Source organism: Pipra filicauda, unplaced genomic scaffold, assembly GCF_003945595.2.
Source record: "Pipra filicauda isolate LSUMZ 115617 unplaced genomic scaffold, ASM394559v2 scaffold6_size6359152_pilon, whole genome shotgun sequence".
In the NCBI taxonomy this organism is placed as follows: Eukaryota; Metazoa; Chordata; class Aves; order Passeriformes; family Pipridae; genus Pipra; species Pipra filicauda.
In genome coordinates this window covers 3,889,731-3,907,361 of record NW_024104865.1, presented here as the reverse complement: position 1 = coordinate 3,907,361, position 17,631 = coordinate 3,889,731, and the positions used below count along the sequence as shown (strand labels likewise).

The following is a 17,631-nucleotide window of genomic DNA, read 5'->3' as shown; positions in this document are numbered from 1 at the left end:
TCATCCCAGGAGCCACTGGCTCACTTCGAAAGGGCATGACAATTCATAATCCCCTCCTTGGATTAGAAAACCTGCCTGTCAAGCGAAGGACAATGTTAGGTTTCTTACTTGGTTTCTTAATGCTAATGCAGAATCTTGCAAGTCTCTAGTTGGCTGCTCCACAGTGCGATATGGCAAGAAAACAAGAAACCCCAGGAACTTGGCGAGGAGTCGCAGACTTAACAGGACCACAGTGAAGCGCTTCTTTTCATCCTAAAACGAAGAAAGGCAAGCTGAGGTAATGCTACCCTAAACTGGCAAAGCAAATACCTATACTAAACTTCTATTTCCTTCATGTAAAAGGACCACATAGCTTCATCACTGCTTTTAATAAATGTAAGTTTCCAAAATACATATTTATCAAGCATTTAAAATTGCTTCTGTCTCCATTGCTTCACTTCATCACAAGAAGAAATTATTCAAGAGCTCTCTAAAACAAGCAGCTGCTCAATCTTCATATTAAGAACTTTGGAGTCAATGAGAGGGCAGAGCTGATCTCACATTGCCTTCTTTATACCACTACCACTTTGCAAGTCTTCGTGAACCTTTGGCAGCTACTCTGCTAATGAACTATAAGCTGTGACACCTCTGATAGGTATAGTTGAGTGAAGAAACATCTGAACAGGTATGAACAGGGATGACTACAAACTCAAACTAAAATCCTTCTATGTGAGAAAGTAACAAGGAGCTATTGCAACTGAGTGCAACAACTCAACTTGGTTATTTCACTGATCTAACACAGGATACTAATAACCTAAAAAGGAGGCTTCCACTTTCCAAACTATTGTGCATTATCTCTTATGACACAGTTCTATGAAGCACCCTGAAGCATGCAAGTAAGTGGCAAGGGGCTCAGACTTCTGTAACTAGAGTTATGACAAAACCAAATGAAGCTCTTCTCCTGTAATAGAGTAGTGGCAGGTCCAAGCAATTCACAGGCAAGCCAGTAATTGTTTGAGTACTGGAACAGCTCAGAGAAATTCCTGCCAGATGTGTTTGCAAAAAACAAGCTTACCTGTTCATCCATATCTGCTTCCCCATCACTGTGCTCATGCTCCACCAGAGTAAGGCCATTCAGTTCAAGTATCTTCAGGCACAGACTATCCATCAGGTGCTGATTGAACTGGTAACTTCAGCAAAAGATGATGATGAGTCAGACTGGGCTGAAAACAGCAGTAAAACCTCAACTAACACACTGCAAAATTTCAAGCTTGTCTCATGAGCATCAGCAGACATCCAATGGAACAGACTGACAGGCAAGAAAGCAAAAGACAAGACTAGTACTGGCTGACCCCCTTCATTTCCACTTCTTTTGTACTTTTTCAAAGAGATGCTGTTTAGCATGTCTTGGCATAAGGATAATAAAACTGATCTGTCAAAGCAGGAAGCTGTGAAACAACTGAACTTAAGATTAAAGTCTCCCATAGATCACAATTCCTCCATGCTGTGAATTGTGAAAAACTCATTAAACAAAACCATAAACCTGGCTTCATCCTGTACTCCTTGGCTTCATGCACTATCACTCAAGAAGCACTTGTCCAGTCCAGTGTCCTTGCTAGGCAGCACTGCATGCCTTGGCACTGGGAAATGCTGAGAGCCTCTGAGTAAATATTATGGCTTTACAGAAGAAAAATTATTACCATATATTACCACATAGTCTGGTCCCAATCTTTCTGAATAACTCTGCTGCAAGAGCAACATGCTGGTGCTCCTGTCACCCACACATTTCAGAGAGGAAACAGCAAGCACAGGCAGCTAACCTTCCTGCGCTGAGGATGAAGTCCCTGAAGAATTGCTGGCACCCCGGGAATGAAGGGGGTGGACAAGGTCCTCTGATGCTCTGAGGAACAACAAATCTTTCCTGCAGCCTCTTCAGACGGCTCAGATTGTCAGAACCCAGCATATTAAGGACATCCTGGTCTGGTGTGTCTCCCCAGCTTGCGCCACCACCAATAGGACCTTTACACATCTTTAGGAGACAGAAAGAGTAGGGAGGTGGAAATTTTGTAACAAGACATCATTTCACTTATCTCTCATCCAACATATTATCCTTTCCTCACAAGACTGTTTTTGGAGTAATCCAAGCATGATCTTTTCAGGTATCCACATACAGAACAACTCTTCCTCATGCCAAAACATGCTACCAACCTTGGCCATAAGCAATCTAGAGATCTTGCAAGATGGAATTCTGATCCTATACATCTAACTAGGTCATACCTAGCAGGCTACATGTGGATGTGCGGAGAGAACATCTATCACTTGCATGATCTTCATGAACCACTCAGTAGGAGCTTTAGCCCAGTCTCCAAGGCCCATGATGCTGCACTATGCATTCCCAGATCAGGTTTTCCTGGAACTTCCACACAGTTAAATAAAAATAAAAAATGAATGCTCCACTCCCTCAAACACACAGATACTACTCAAGACTCAAAGAATTACAGAACTGCAGAACTGTTTATGTTGGATCATCTAATCCAACCCACTTGTTCAATCAGGGTCAGCTACAGCACATTGTCCAGAGCCATGTCCCATTGGGTTTTGAATGTCTCCACAGACTGGGACTTCACAACCGCTATGGGCAACCTGCTTCAGTGTTTGACCACCCTCACAGCAAAGAAGTGTCTTCTTGTGTTCAAATGGAATTTCCTTTTCCTCAATATGTGTCCATTGCCTCATGTCCTGTCAGTGAACACTACTGAAAAGAATCTGGCTCCCTCTTCTTCTTTCCCTCCCAGCAGCTATTTGTAATGCAGTGTTAAGATAACCTGGAGCTTTCTCTTCTTCAGGCTGAATACTCACAGGTCTCTCAGCTTCTCCTCAAATAAAAAAAATTCTCCAGGTCCCTTAATCACTTACATAGCACTGCACTAGACTTGTTCTAGTAAGTCTGTATCTTTCTTTTCTTGTGCTAGTGAGGCCAGGACTGGACACAGTCTGGACTGGACATAATGGAGTATATACTCCTAGCCAATGATGAGTAAAGGGGAAAGATGACTGCACATCCCTGCATCTAAATCATGGTACTTTTAATGAGAGAGATCATACTAAAAAGCAACATTTAACTATGTATGTGAGCACTACTAGGTGAGTAGTAGTAGTGAGCAACTACTAGGTACATTTATTCCAAACAGAGCATCCTTCCCTCCCCAAAAGAATATCTTGTAATGCTTCCCAACCTTTAAATTATAAGGCCTCAACACAAATCCTCAGTCACAATTCATTTCTGCAAGAGTATCATAATACACACTTTCTAGTCAGACACATTGGATTCATTGAAGATGCCTAGTTACCAGTTTAGATCTTTGGTTACCCTTGTGAAATCCTGAAGTCTTTATTAAGAAGGCACAGATAGAAATACAGCACCTAGGCCTAATTAAATCCTATTGATGCAACAAAGTTCATCTCACCTCTTTCCCACAATTTCCATGAACACACATATACAATCAGACAGGACACTGACACAAACTTAGACTTGACACTAGAGGAATTTTCAACATTCCAACAGCTTGCAACTTCCTGGCAATGTGTGTGGGCTAATACTCAAGGTGAGGGTTTATGTCTGTTTTGCTATCCAAAAGGAACCCAGCAATAAGCCAGGCATTTACAGAGAATAGAATGAATATCTATACTCCAATAAGAAGTATCTTCTCTTTTTTTCATTTCTTTAGTTACAATGAAGACAAATGATGCTTGAAACTCACAAAAAACCCCACTCTAAATTACAACAGCAATACTGTATCAAAAACAGGCTGTTGCAGTGTTATACAGAAGAACAGAGACCCTTTGGAGACAGTAAGCTCATGCTGCTAACAAACATAACTGGAAATCTCTACATTTAATATATATGTCAAAACACATCTTTAAAACTTCCAGAAACTATAACTGTATTAAAATTAGAAGAACAAAGTAAATAACCATGAAGAATTAATGTTTACAGATCTTGATGTGCTCAGTGTGCCTTATTTCTGATTTAAACAGAGTTCATCAGTAATTTATCACAGATTATTTCTTAAAAAGGAAAGAAATTCCCATCCTGAAAACTTGTGTCTCCCAAAAAAAAGGTTTCAATAGGAAAATCTCGAAGAAACTTGCAAGACACAGTTTGTTTTCTCAGGCTGAGGAAGGATCAAATCAGTTTTGACATACACAATCGTTAAAAAACCCCCAAGTCATTTACCTGGATAAGCTGTTTCTGAAAGAGCCGGGCAAAATGGCTGTGGTTGCAGGTTGCAGATAGGTGAGCCATCATGGCCCTGGGAAGGAAAAGATCATGAAATTCTGACAGGAACTCGGTGGTACAAAAAATAGTGTTCTAATTTCAAACCATACCAAGAGTATAAAATAACTGCTTTTAAGAAAGCAATCTCCAAAGGCCATTGCAAAAAGCAACATCTCTAAAACCAGGTTTCCCAAGCACTGAGCCCCATCTGCTGCTGATATGGAAACAAAAATTCTCCCTGAGCACCTGCAGAGCAAACAACTCTAGAGACAAAAAGAATCTCTTCCTTTCCTGAAATAATGCTGTTACTTGGAAAGAAGAATGAACTCATTCAGCTCCCACTCTTCCCTGCGCAGAAGAGCGAGCTGAGAGTTCACACATACAGAAGAACACAGCAATAGCACTACTTCTGATGCCCCAGGAGATGGAAAATTTCTCAATTTAGGCCTCAGCCTTGTTCTGCTCCTGTAGTGAAAAGCCACCTACATACATGTAACTTGAGTAGGTTGATGGTTGAAACTAACACAGAAACCCACAAGGTAACTGCTAACAAAACCATAGTAGTTTCTTTATGTATAATCTATTTTGATAAAGCAATAAATGAATTTAACAGTCTGCTTTCTGCAGAAAGAGACACAGTTGTCTTGTTTTCAGAGACAACACACTAGAAGCCCCTGAAATAACTAGAAGAGCCAACAGCTTCTGAACATACAACACAGGTCTCCACACTTTAATGGAGTCAGACATCAGAAACTTGAAATGCACACACAAGTGTGTACAATAACACTGTGTACACAATATATATATTGTATACAATATATATATAGTGTATACAATAACGATATTCACACCACAATACACTGGTAGCTCTTTCTGTGATTATGAATAGGGAAAGAGCTACATCAAGACTGATCAAATTAGGCCCTTGCCACTTACAGCTTGTTTCTTTTAAGATAGCAGCTGATACTTTTAAATACAGAAGCAAGTTTACATGGATAGTATCTTCCAAGCAGCACAGCTCCCTACAGATTAGTGCAGAAGACCAGGGAGATCATGGAACTTAGGATGCCAAATCTAGTATGCTGCACCAGCAATTCAGCTACATTAAAGACTCCTACCTGATCTTGTTGCCCAGAACTCTTTCAAAGTCCCAGCCACTTTTCTCATGGTTATCCTCCCATTCACGCAGAAGTTCATAAAATATGTCCCTGAGAATCAAGATATTTAAGGGAATGAATTCCCACTCTTCAAAATTTGTAGCAACAACAACCAAATATTCAATTGCTTCGAAGTTCCCCGGCAAGAATCTATCTCAGATTAAATAACTCACATCTCTAAGCATTCAGATACCTTTGCAAAACTCATTAGTATTAGTGGGAATTCAGTGAGTTTCCATTTTCCATGTCTTTGACAAAAAGTGCTTGAGCTTATGCCCAAGCTTTGATGGAATGACCAAAACACCCATTGCCAGACAGACATACCGAAGATTGAGAAGCAGGAAAGAAAAAGCCAGAGGAAATAATATCTATGAGGAGAGAAAAAAGGACCAAGACAACTTGTCATTCTGCCCTCACCCTGTTGCTGCAAGCATGGAGAGAGGCACAGGAAGAATAAAAGCATACCAGATCTATATGCAGAAGCAATCCAGGAGGGTGACACACTGTACTGGCATTAACAGAAGTCTCAATAACTCCTGAAGAATTGGGCTGTTTTTCCCTAAAGACATTAAGCATTTAGATCCTGCACTCAATATGGACAAAAACTTTTTTTCCCTTTTAACTGAAGTGAAAATTTCAAGATTTTTTTTCTACAGCACGAAGCATACATGAGACATTCTTAATATCCTTTGCTCACAATCATGCAAAGATTATACCCTGTGAGTCATACAGTAATAGTAGAAGAAACTTACCTTTGTTTCTTAAATATGTGAAATGCTCTGTCACTGGGAAAGTTAGAGCGATTATCAGTTTCTGGCTGGAAAGAAACAGACTGTACAGAGCACGGCAACAGGAGAGACACCTGTTCAAAATATAAAGGCAGCCATTAGACTAATGTAAGTCTCCAAAACAATCTGAGACTCAGAAAAGAGCAGGGAAAAGGCATGATGAGGAAACCAAGTATTACTAGCCAAATTGTCCAGAGATTAGGTACTTCCCAATTGCTAACTACTAGTAAACACTAACAGTTTTACAACCTACATTACACTACAGAGGCAGAATCACTCAACATTATGAGAGAAAGCATCTCATCTCTCTAAATCTCTGCTGAACAGGTTGCAACCAGTGTTGATACTGTGTGGAAAGAATGATGCACTGTCAGTGTCCCTTCAATGTTAGGCTTCAGAAAACGCAGGATAATGGCTGGCAATTCCTCTACTGTTACTCTTTCTCCAGCTCAAAAAGCCTATGTCTTCAAGTAACCTAAATAAAGGTAAGAAACCTTTATTTACAACTTTAAGAACTTTAAAGCTCCATTATTGAAATGTCCTAGTCTAAGAAAGTACACGGTATTTTCTTTGCAAAGAATAATTTCCATTTTTAAAAGATGCATGAAATACGATATAAAATGCATTCCTACCATCCAGCTTTAGTTTCCTAACCCAGATAATTACATGAAGAAACCAGTTTACACAACTTGTGTTGTCTCCTATGAAACTTCATTTGCCTAAAAGGAGTCCATATCAATGAAAGAAATCCACTTCTTCAAAACTACCTTCTGATTCTGCATCTAACCAATCATTCTCCTGGGATGCATGTTTATTAGATGAGAATCAAAAGCAAAACTTGACTCTATCAAAGTCTCTGGTTGAGGTCAGGGCCCAGAGCACAATGCAAGGATAGCAGCAATGATTCAGTGCTAGCAATCACTGGACCCAGCAATTCACTCACCCACTGACAAGAAAAAGAAGTAGCTTTTAGACAGTTGCCAGAGACAACATGACAAGATACTTAAAGTAGAAGTACTGAGATTTAACATCAAAGCCATTGCAAATAAAAGAGGAACAATATAAAGGCTTGAAGAAACGTCAGCTGAGGTCTGCCAATTTTTACCTTGGCTGTGCTGCTTTCATAAGCCTGCCTGAGCCTCTTGTGCAAGGTGGGAGAAAAAGATGCAATCCGTTCATTTTCGGCCAAAAGCTTCAGAATCCCCTTTTCTAAATGGGAAATAATTCTGCCAAGAAAACAGGGATAAAACCCAGATAGACAGACATAAACAACACATGATCAGACCTAAAGAAACGCTTATGCTTATGTTTTATGAGGCTGCCAAGTAAAGAGTTCTAAGCCACAGATATTCAGCGTGAAATCCTACAGGTAAAGCTCTAAAACCCAAGCACACTTGCTTAATCCCACACACAACTGCAGACATAAAAGCAGAAGAAAAAAAAATTCAACTCACTCATATTGATAGTCCAAGACTCGAACAGCAAAATAAACACAGTTGTGCACACTTTGGAAATGCTGTCCCCCTGACACTTCTAAGGGAAAAAAAGAAACATGAGACAAAAGCACTTATCACTATTTATAAACTAAAAGACCAACAAAGCTTTTAAAGAAAGTAGGAACTGCTGTATCAAAAAATAGTCTTTCAGATTCCTGTCCAATTTCCAGAAGTTCCCACTCTCAGCCCTGAGAATGAGAAGTAAAACAAAGGTCAGTCAAATTGGGGCATCTGGGGTGGGAGAGCATGTGGTGTGTATCACTCTTTTGGTTTTAATATCCATTTCAAAGTACTAACTGCATCAAGCTTAAGTCTGAATTTGACAAAAAACAAATGCAAGAATTACACATCTATATGGCTGGATCCTGTTGCACTCATATCCTAATCTTAAGCTAAAGAAACACATAGTAGATCAACAGCACTTTTGAGTTGCAGGGACCAATGCAGAAGCAACTTTAGCAAATCTGTCCTTCTCTTTAAAAGTCAGTGTTAGCAAGCAGCTACAGCAAATTTCACATAGTAGCAGAAAACTAGATTCGAACAGGACCTAACAACCCCTCTCTATCATACTGCAGAAGCACTTCCCACACATGTGTGATTTTTGTCAGCATCTCGGATGAGTCCCACAGTGGTAATAAGGCATTTTTATGTCATTTAAGACTAACTGTCCAAGCTGCTATATAACACATTATTATTCCATGGAAGTAACATTCTTTCTCCTCGATACTATTGCTTACCTCTGCTATTTTCATTGATTTCAAGGTCACTGTCCCCATCTTCTGCAGTAGAAGTGCCTTTAGACGTCAATAGTTGCAGAACAAAGAACAGCTCCAGAAAAATATTTGGTACCAGGTTTTCTGGAAGAGAGTAAACAAGATGTTAAAGGTGGATTATTCAATACTGTCCTGCTTTAATTCACAAAGGTAAGAAAATAGATTCCTGTACTCTGGTAGTCACCAAAGAACTCCCTCTCCACACACAGCCACAATGTAAATCAAAACAGGAAAGATGCGTTAGGGAATAGTCTAGTTTCAGATCATATAATTTCGGCCTATTGCAGCTCAGAGTACTGCATCAGGCTCACCTCCTTCCCTAAACTTTTACCTAGTATTCATTTATTTTAATAATTGAGTTGGCTTAGTTTATTTTTCCAGATGTTATTTTTTTGTACAATATAACTGTTCCACAACTTCCACTTCTCATCTACCTCCCTCTCACAACACACACGCAAGTTCAAAGCTCAAAGAAAGGTCAGTCTCACATCTTCTGGGTCTTCACCTGCTATACACGATGAATAGAGCTGCGCCAGACACTCCAGCTGCTTCTTGCAGGAAACCTTAGTAGGATTTGCACAGGTGACCAGATGGCTTTCAGCAGGCAGGCTAGCACTGCGAGTGTAGCTAGGCTTAGTCGGAGTACCAGGATCAAAAGACATGCCTGCAGGAGAAGACGCCTGGTGCAGCAATTTGCATCTGAAATTCAAGAGCAGCGACATATCATGTGACTGAAGATGATCCACGGCAGCCATGCAGCCAGAAGAGGTCTTTCTCTTGCACTGTAGCATGAAGGAAATCCTGCAATAACTAGCCATGTCATTTACACTGTCTAATGCAGCTTCTAGCTAATAGTAATTTAAGTCATCTTTCTCTTTGTGAGAAAAGATCTCGGGGTTAGCAACCAAGACTGAAAAGAATCACATTCAAATTCCAGCTCTGTTAAAATAGTGTGGCGCTTTCACCAAATTAACCAGCTAACCTATGTTACTGCTTCTCATCTGAAATGATATTTGTTAAGGACAGAGAATCTGTTAGAGACCACGTGCTGAAAATTTTTTTTTGCATGTACAATTTCTGACAGCTAGATTTTACAACATCTATGAAAATAAGGTTCACATCCATATATTCAGATATATTTGTAAGTTAACGACACTCTGAGAAGATCCAATACCACTACGTGGAAAGGCAATGCAACAACTGATGAAAGCCCATACAGAAGGAACAAACTACTTTAATTGCTGGATTCTAAATCAACAATGATCACTCAGTTAAATACATAGACATTGTAAAAAACTATACCTTGAGATGTCATCCAAAATGTAGCACCGGAGTGGCACGTATAAGACACACGAAAAACAGGAAACAAGCCAGTAACAGCAATATCAAATGACTGTTAAAGATTCCAATGAAACATTTACACTTGGAACATCACACCGTGTCTTACCACACTGTCTCAAAAGTAAAATCTTTAAGTCACTTTAAGGGCTGTGGGGAAAACGGAAAACCTGCAGCAAAGGCTTTTTTCTGTTGGCCTATTTCTAGTGGAACTGTTGAACAAATTGTTCCCAAAATGGAAACAGAAACATTACTAAATAACAGCTCCCTTGCAACAAACATAAGCACCTAAACTGATCCAACTGAAGAAAATTATTTATTAAGCACTTTGTAAACCCATCAAAGTAAGACTCTAATAATGCAGTTAGACTCTGCTTCACTTCTGCCACAGTGTTGTCATCTACCTCAACGCAAAATTCACCTTTTGCCCTTGCTCAAAGTGACCCAGCTGTCTGGAGGCTGTGTTAGTTTTGTACCTCACTTTACCACCAGTATGGAGGACACAACAGCAGCTCCCAGTTTTCAAGCATGATGATGGGTCAGACAAGATCACCTCCTGTGCAAGATCCAGCCCACCATATCCTGCTATTTCACTCAATTTAGCTTATATAGATTATTGAGACATTTCAGGTAGAATTCAGTGGAATAGGTGTTTCACTTCAGTGCAGAGAGGCAGGTTTGAATCCTGAGCAGTTCTACTACAGGTCCAGTACAAACAGTAATTCATTAGTCTCTACTGGATGTGTTTCAGCCAGTTCTGGACCCACTGAAGTGACCTGCAAGGCTTAGCAGGAAAAGAATTCCACCCATGTGTCCTGAGGAACTTCCCCAAGAACAAAACCTACAAAGAACAGCAACACTTCTGTCAGCAATTACAAACAATAGTTTCTCTACTTCTGTGCTTTGCTTTTTTTCTGAAGTATAAATCTTCACAGACTAACAGTGATATCATTTTACAGATGATGAAAGTCACACACTAACTGAACAGCAGAGACAAAATAAGAAGCTAGAATTCACCTTATCTCACAGCAAACAATTTTCAACAGTTACTGCAGTAGTAACTTTGAAACAGAATCTCAAGGTACCCATGTCCTGTTTTCTCTGACTGCAACCTTCTGCTAGCCTTGCCTACCTTAAAAAATCATTAAATCACACTTTCACTACCTTTGCAGCATTAACTCATTTTCTTCAAACTGATAAGTCTTGGTGTAATTTTCAAACAGAGCCTAATTACACCAGCTCGAACCCACACGCTCTGCCTGCACAATCTAAGGACAGCTGCACAGGAGATAGCTACGTATGCAAGCCCATGAAGAAGAAATCTCATGAAAGCAATGAGGACTGACTAAACTTCTGAAGTGAGGGTCATTGTTCCAGAGTCAGCACACCTCTAAAATGACAAATATGAGCTAGCTGCATTAATATGCTAGTCTGATAACAGAGTCACACTTGGCTTTAGGCAAATTATAGTTTAAGGCCACCTATATATGTCTGGGATATTCTTTTGGTCATTTTCACCTTGATATCAGTACCACCTTAAGACAAGGTGTCATGGTTTAGGAATGGTACTTCCCAATTTAGTGCTCTCACTCAGACTCTCCAAACCACTTGCTTGCTCCCTTCCCCTCTCCCCCTCCCCCTGAAGTGGGATGAAGAGGAGAACTGGAAGCACAAAAGGTAAAAAACATGGGTTGAGACAAGAACAATTTAGTGGAAACAGCAATGACATGAGAAAACAAATACTAATAGCAACAACACTAATGGCAGAGGGTACAAGCAAGAGGTGAACGATTCAAATAGAACCCCTCCAATAATAGAGAATACCCAACTGCTCTCTCCACGCTACACTGACCAAGAAGAGAATTCTTTCCCAGCCCCCAGAAAGTGATAGGAGGTGGTACAGAATAACTTCTGGGTCCTAGCCATGCACTCTCCTGGCTACTGTAAAAATTACCCCAGCCTGGCTGGAACCAGGACATTATCCACCCTTTATTCAGTACCATCTACATCATGTCCAAATCCTACCCCTTCCAACTATATACATACGTGTACATATATATACAAGCATGAGTATCATTTCCATAGTCAATGGCTGTCCCTCCAAGACGTCTGTTGAGTTCATTTGTCCATGACTGTGGGGTCTATCCGTCCTAGATGTCTTCCAGGGCAAGAGGGGTGGTGTGCTGTCAGGCAGTTCCAATCTGCATCAGGAACTCATGACTGGTGTGTCTGGAGCAGTCCATACTCATTGTCCATGGTAGTTATGACATACAGTGGCAGCGTCATTCAGCAACCAATAATATATAATTCAAAATTACAGACTGTTCACACCTAAAAGTCAAATCCCCTTGAGGTACATACGTTTCCCCATTCCTCGGCATTACCCACCAAGTGCACCCAGGTCCTTGAGCAAAAACAATCCCTCAGATACTTCTGCTTTTGCTTGAGGCAGGAGTAATCCAAACTGTCTTCCCAAACATACTCCTCATATGCACCACAGGGACTGTATCCCCTTCTACAGTACGTGGAGGTTTTGAGTGGGCTGGGCCAGCTCGACTGGTGGAGCCTCTGGTGTTAAATAACCAGGCGGCCTTTGCTAAATGTTTGAAGGTTCCACCACTCATTGCTTGCAATGTGGTTTTTAACAGTCCATGGTACCATTCAACTTTCCCCAGATGCTGGTGCATGATAGGGAATACGATATACCCACTCAATACCGTGCTCTCTGGCCCAGGTGTTTATGAGGCTATTTTTAAAATGAGTCCCATTGTCTGACCCAAATCTCTCTGGGGTGTCATGTCACCACAGGACTTGCTTTTCAAGGCCCAAGATGATGTTCAAGGCAGTGGCACAGGACACAGGGTGCATCCCCAACCATCCAGTGGTTGTTTCCACCATTGTCAGCAGGTTTGCAGGAGTGTGATGCAATCAATCTGTCAGGACTCCCCATATTCGTATTTCAACCCACCATACCACACAGGCTTTACCTGCCTGGCCTGCTTGACTGCCATGAATGGTTCACAGTTATGGATAACCTGGGAAATAGTGTCCATGGTTAAATCCACCCTTCGATCATGAGTCCATCTCCATGTTGTACCTCTTCCCTGATGACCTGAGGCATCACGGGTCCACCGAGCCAGAAATAATTCACCCTTATGTTGCCAGTCCAGATCCCGAGACACTTTGATCCTGGCAGCCCAATTCACCTGTCCATTGTTGCGATGTTCTTCAGTAGCCCAACTCTGGGGTACATGTGCATCTACATGATGAACTTTCACAGTCAGCTTCTCTACCCAGGCAGCGATGTCTTGCCACAGTTCAGCAGTCCAGGTGGGATTAACCTCTGTGTCACGAGTCAGTGTAGAGGTAGAGCGCTGGCCATTTCTCTCATTCAGCGATATCTAAAGCCAGCTCTGCAACCTGACTTGATCCACCTGGTCCCTCGACAGCTCCTGTGACCCGCTGTGTAGAACTCCATATGGAAGTTTTCCATTTTCGATGTATCCCTACAATACGGCATGAACAGTCAGTGAAGAGAGAGTGTTGCTTTTCACTTTCTGGTAGCTGATTATATGGTAGGGCCTCCTCAGCATGTCACCTTCTCCTCTGATGATGAGAGTCCAAAATTCTCACTTTCGCTGGGCAACCAGGGTTTTCCATTCAAGCTCACTGTGTGATCAGAGCAATCTCTTACTCCATGTAGCATTGGCATGATGTGCGGAAGGGACTTTCCCTTTGAACATCCAGCCCAGCACTGGCAGTCGAGATGTCAGGAGGAGCTGTGCTTCAGTGCCAATCACTGCTGAAGCTGCTCAAAGCCCTTCATAAGATGTTAAGATCTCTTTTTCAGTTCGGATGTAACAGGTCTTGGATCCTTTGTATCCCTGACTCCAGAACCCAAAGGGTCATCCTTGAGTCTCCACAGGTACTTTTTGCCAGAGACTCCAGGAAGGACCATTCTCCCTGGCTGAAGTGTAAAGAACATTTTTCACATCTTGTTCTGTCCCGACTCCAGACATGATGTTGACTGTACTGACTCTAAACATGGTGTAGATTTTACTGAGGAGACATAGTAGACATATCAACAAGAATATGCTTCCCTTAACAACCAAAGGAAATTCAAAATTCTCAAAAGCTGTTATAACAGGCCTGAAGGAGAAAAAGGGGTGAAAAGCTGGGAGAAATCATCCTCCCCTGTTCTCCCCATAGACTGGGTACCATTATTAATGGACTCCCAGAGGTAGGACGCGAGGAAAGGGTAGGAGAACCACACTAAAGACACATCCCAAATGACCCTCATTGCCCTTAATGTTACCATGTCATAAACTGATATCCCATAGTACATCAACAAAGCAATCCTGATCTCTCTCCCTGCTCTGACAGAGCACAATGATGGGTAGATAGTGTACTTACAGAAACATATACAGGGTTAGGTACCACAAGAACATGAACAGACCAAGTAACATTGTGACCAGTGGCTCTGGACTTAATACAACAAATGGTTAGATCAAACTTGTTTCCAGTCCACTCTGGGCAGATCTGTTGTTCTCTCAACCCTTTGTGTCCCACACTGGGCACTAAAGCTGTTGTGGTTTAGGAGTGGTACTCCCCAGCTCAGTGCTCTCACTCAGACTCTCCAAACCACGCACTGCTCGCTTGCTCTCCCCTCCCCCCGTGGCAGGATGGAGAGGAGAACTGGAGACAAAAAAGGTAAAGATCATAGGTTGGGTTAAGAACAACTTATGGGAAACAGCAAAGACATGAGAAAATGAACAGTAACAGCAACAATACTACTGACAGAGGGTACAAGAAAGAGCAGAATGATTCACACAGACACCTCCCAACAATAGAGAATACCCGACTGCTCCCTCTACCACACTACACTGACCCAAAAGAGAGCCCTTTCCCAGTCCCCAGAAAATGACATGAGGTGGTATAGAATAACCCCTGGGTCCCAGCCATGTCCCCTCCTGCCTACTGCAAAACTTAACTCTATCCTGGCTGGAACCAGGACACGAGGGAATTAAGAATCAATACAAGCCTATCACCCCCCTGCTCAGACTGTACCGTTCTTTCTTCAGCATCTCCCTCTCCTCTTGAAGGCTGTTGCTTATCACAGATGTAAGGTTTCCTTCTTGGACAGTGGTAAAGGCCTCAAGGCTTGACCCAGATGACAACCGAGCAGCTGGAGACTGACTAACAGGAGTAGAAGTGAAGCACGTCTTTGGTTTTGAGAGGGGGCGCTCAGCACTTACAGGAGTTGGGTTGATTCGCCTCGATGGTTTGCTTTTGCTGAAAAAATGAGAAGCAATGCCACTAAAAACAAGGTAAACAACAAAAAAATTAGGTCTTGAGAGATACGCACGCAACTCTTGCAGAGAAACCTGATGCTAAAATAAAATGGAGTCAGGATACTGAATTTCTAAACTATATATATAGTTATTGATTTTATTCTGGTCACTGAATAAAAGTCATGAAGGTACAGACTGCTAAAAACCGCCTGCTGACCCTGCTGCAAAATTTATTAACAGATAACACAGTGCCACACAATCCTTCTAAACAGTTCTAATTTGAGAGGACAAGATATGCCCCATTTTAGTAAGAAACTGACGGTGAATGAGTTTCTAACATGACCAAGAGAAAAAAACCACCAAAACCAATCAAGGTGCCATTGTCCATCTATGTCTGTGTAAGAGTCCAGGCTCTGAAGTTACAATAGGCCCTTTAAGTTTAAGGAAACTCATCCTTCCTGCATATACTACTTAAGATTTATCTTTCAAGAAGAGGTTCCATAAACTAGTAAAAAGCACTAAAAAACTGTAAATGAGACACAGAAACATAAAGCATTACACTTCTCAAGGATTTGCTGGTTGTTACATATTAATTGATACAGTGTTTTCAAAATCCATATAGCACAGACTTCCAAACACTCCGTGACCTCCTTCCTCCTTCTTTTTCCTAGTTGAGCATAATGTAATTGAGGAAGAGATACTTGCTGTCTGTTCTGGAAACACACTTTATCTCCCTTGGCCAAAGAGCCTCATCTAGAGCACCGTCTGGACTCAGCATCTGGATCTGCTGTACAGACTCACACATTAATAATTTTCAGTTGGAATTTTGCATGTCCAACTAGAAAGTCCCACTTTCAGAGACCAGTGACTGATATATGGAGTAAACAGGCTGACATGAAAGCCTCGTATTTGCTAAAGAGGATTTTAAAGAGTAAAAGAGAAAGATAAAAGGACTGAGGCAACCACAACACAAACAGCTGCCCAGAAGCTAAACCAAAGTCACCAAGGCGACCAGGGCTTGCTGCAGACCAAGAATACAGCTAGCTATTTTGTCCATGATCACACAGCACAAAGTTGCACACTAACATCTGCTGCCAGAAGCCACAGAATGTCAATCCAAAAGCTTCTTTGATAGCATCAGTAGAGCTGAAGAGCCTTCTAAGACTGCTCTTCCTTAACAACTGCTGTTATGCTAAATGAGAAATGTGAAGAGCCAAGATAACACTGAGTTGTTAGAACATGCAAGGACAAAGATGTTCTGGGTTAACATGAGCTGGACCGTGCACCGGTAAGCTGCAGGCAGCATCCCAAGTGAGAGGCTAAAGAGGAGTCTTGGGTGAGTTCAGAGAGTGGAAACCTGGCTACCCATTGAAGCAATATTCCCCTCCCTGCATGGTGACCATAAGAGAGCAGTTCTGACCAAGGAGTCAGGCATCATGTATTACAGTATCTTCTGCATCTGGACACGCACAACAGGATGAGTTAGTCAGAAAACAGTAACCTGCAGCACAATCCAAATGAGACAGCGAGGCAGACTTGCTCTTACTTTGTCCAGCCAGAGGCAGCACCCATGGGTGGGAACTCCTCCAAGTTGTTTAGGTTTAGCTGGCTGGATGGGGATCTGGCAGAATCAGGAGGCACTTCACTCCGCTTCCTTCTCCCTCCACTCCACAATACACTGTCACTCTTTCCATCTTCCTCTTCAGCAAGGGAACGCCCCAGATCCCGAGCTACCTGCCGGCCAGAGGCACCAACTGAGCTGTTTCCTTTCCTTCGGCCTCGTCTCACTGGCAGGGCTTCCGGCGTGGCTGTAAGGAAGCTCCCCAAGCTGGCCTTCTGAGATGACCGCTTCTCCCCGTGGTGAAGAACAGGGCTGTACCCAAAGCTCGGGCTGCTACTGGACACCACGCTTGGGAAATCACCACAAGGGCTAGAGAGGTTTGACCCAGAAAAGGAAGAGGAACTGCCGGATGCTGCAGCAGGAGAAAAGCTGGTATCTGTGGTGCAGGTAGTCACTGAAGTCCTTTGGGAAAAGAGCTGCACTCGGCTGCTGGTTGCATGGCCTGCTCTCCTTTCTGATCCTGTCCTTTGGTTCCCATGGGCCTTGGAATTAGGTGTTTTAGCAGGAGTAGAGGGTCCATTAGTCAGAATCTGGCTGGTCTGCTCCCTTAAAAAATTTAGCAGAAAAGGCACAAAATCTTTCTGAAGCAAACTAAGAGATACCAGCTTGTCATGGATGTGGTTTTCCTACAAGAAAAGAGGACAAAGAATCAATATAAAAGAAGCCACCTTTTTCATTCTGTCCATGTACTTAGATTCATTTAAGTAGTAACTGTGAGATTGCAATACATAATAAAAAACATGACTTGGCAAAATAGGTCACTGAAATTCAAGCAACCTTAGCACTGGTCACAGATCTGAAGATCAGCTTCCACACAAGCAATTTTGGCACGAGTTTTCAGATGGAGTCATTCACTTTGGTCTCTGACTGGGAAACAGTGGAACTGTTCCATGGAAACACCAGTAATAC

General features: G+C 42.0%; 1 protein-coding gene across 1 annotated transcript in view; it reads right to left on the bottom strand.

Moving 5' to 3' along the window:
- CDAN1 (codanin 1) overlaps positions 1–17,631 on the bottom strand; it is a 34,373-nt gene that overhangs the window by 14,304 nt on the left and 2,438 nt on the right. Inside the window, exons 2-13 of the mRNA XM_027748594.2 lie at positions 16,648–17,348; positions 14,878–15,102; positions 8,978–9,171; positions 8,437–8,556; positions 7,658–7,736; positions 7,309–7,429; positions 6,168–6,277; positions 5,377–5,466; positions 4,217–4,292; positions 1,800–2,008; positions 1,055–1,169; positions 109–252 (exon numbers count right to left, since the gene is read on the bottom strand). Coding sequence (XP_027604395.1) covers positions 109–252; positions 1,055–1,169; positions 1,800–2,008; positions 4,217–4,292; positions 5,377–5,466; positions 6,168–6,277; positions 7,309–7,429; positions 7,658–7,736; positions 8,437–8,556; positions 8,978–9,171; positions 14,878–15,102; positions 16,648–17,348 — 2,184 coding nt within the window. The remainder of the gene's footprint in view (positions 1–108; positions 253–1,054; positions 1,170–1,799; positions 2,009–4,216; positions 4,293–5,376; positions 5,467–6,167; positions 6,278–7,308; positions 7,430–7,657; positions 7,737–8,436; positions 8,557–8,977; positions 9,172–14,877; positions 15,103–16,647; positions 17,349–17,631) is intronic.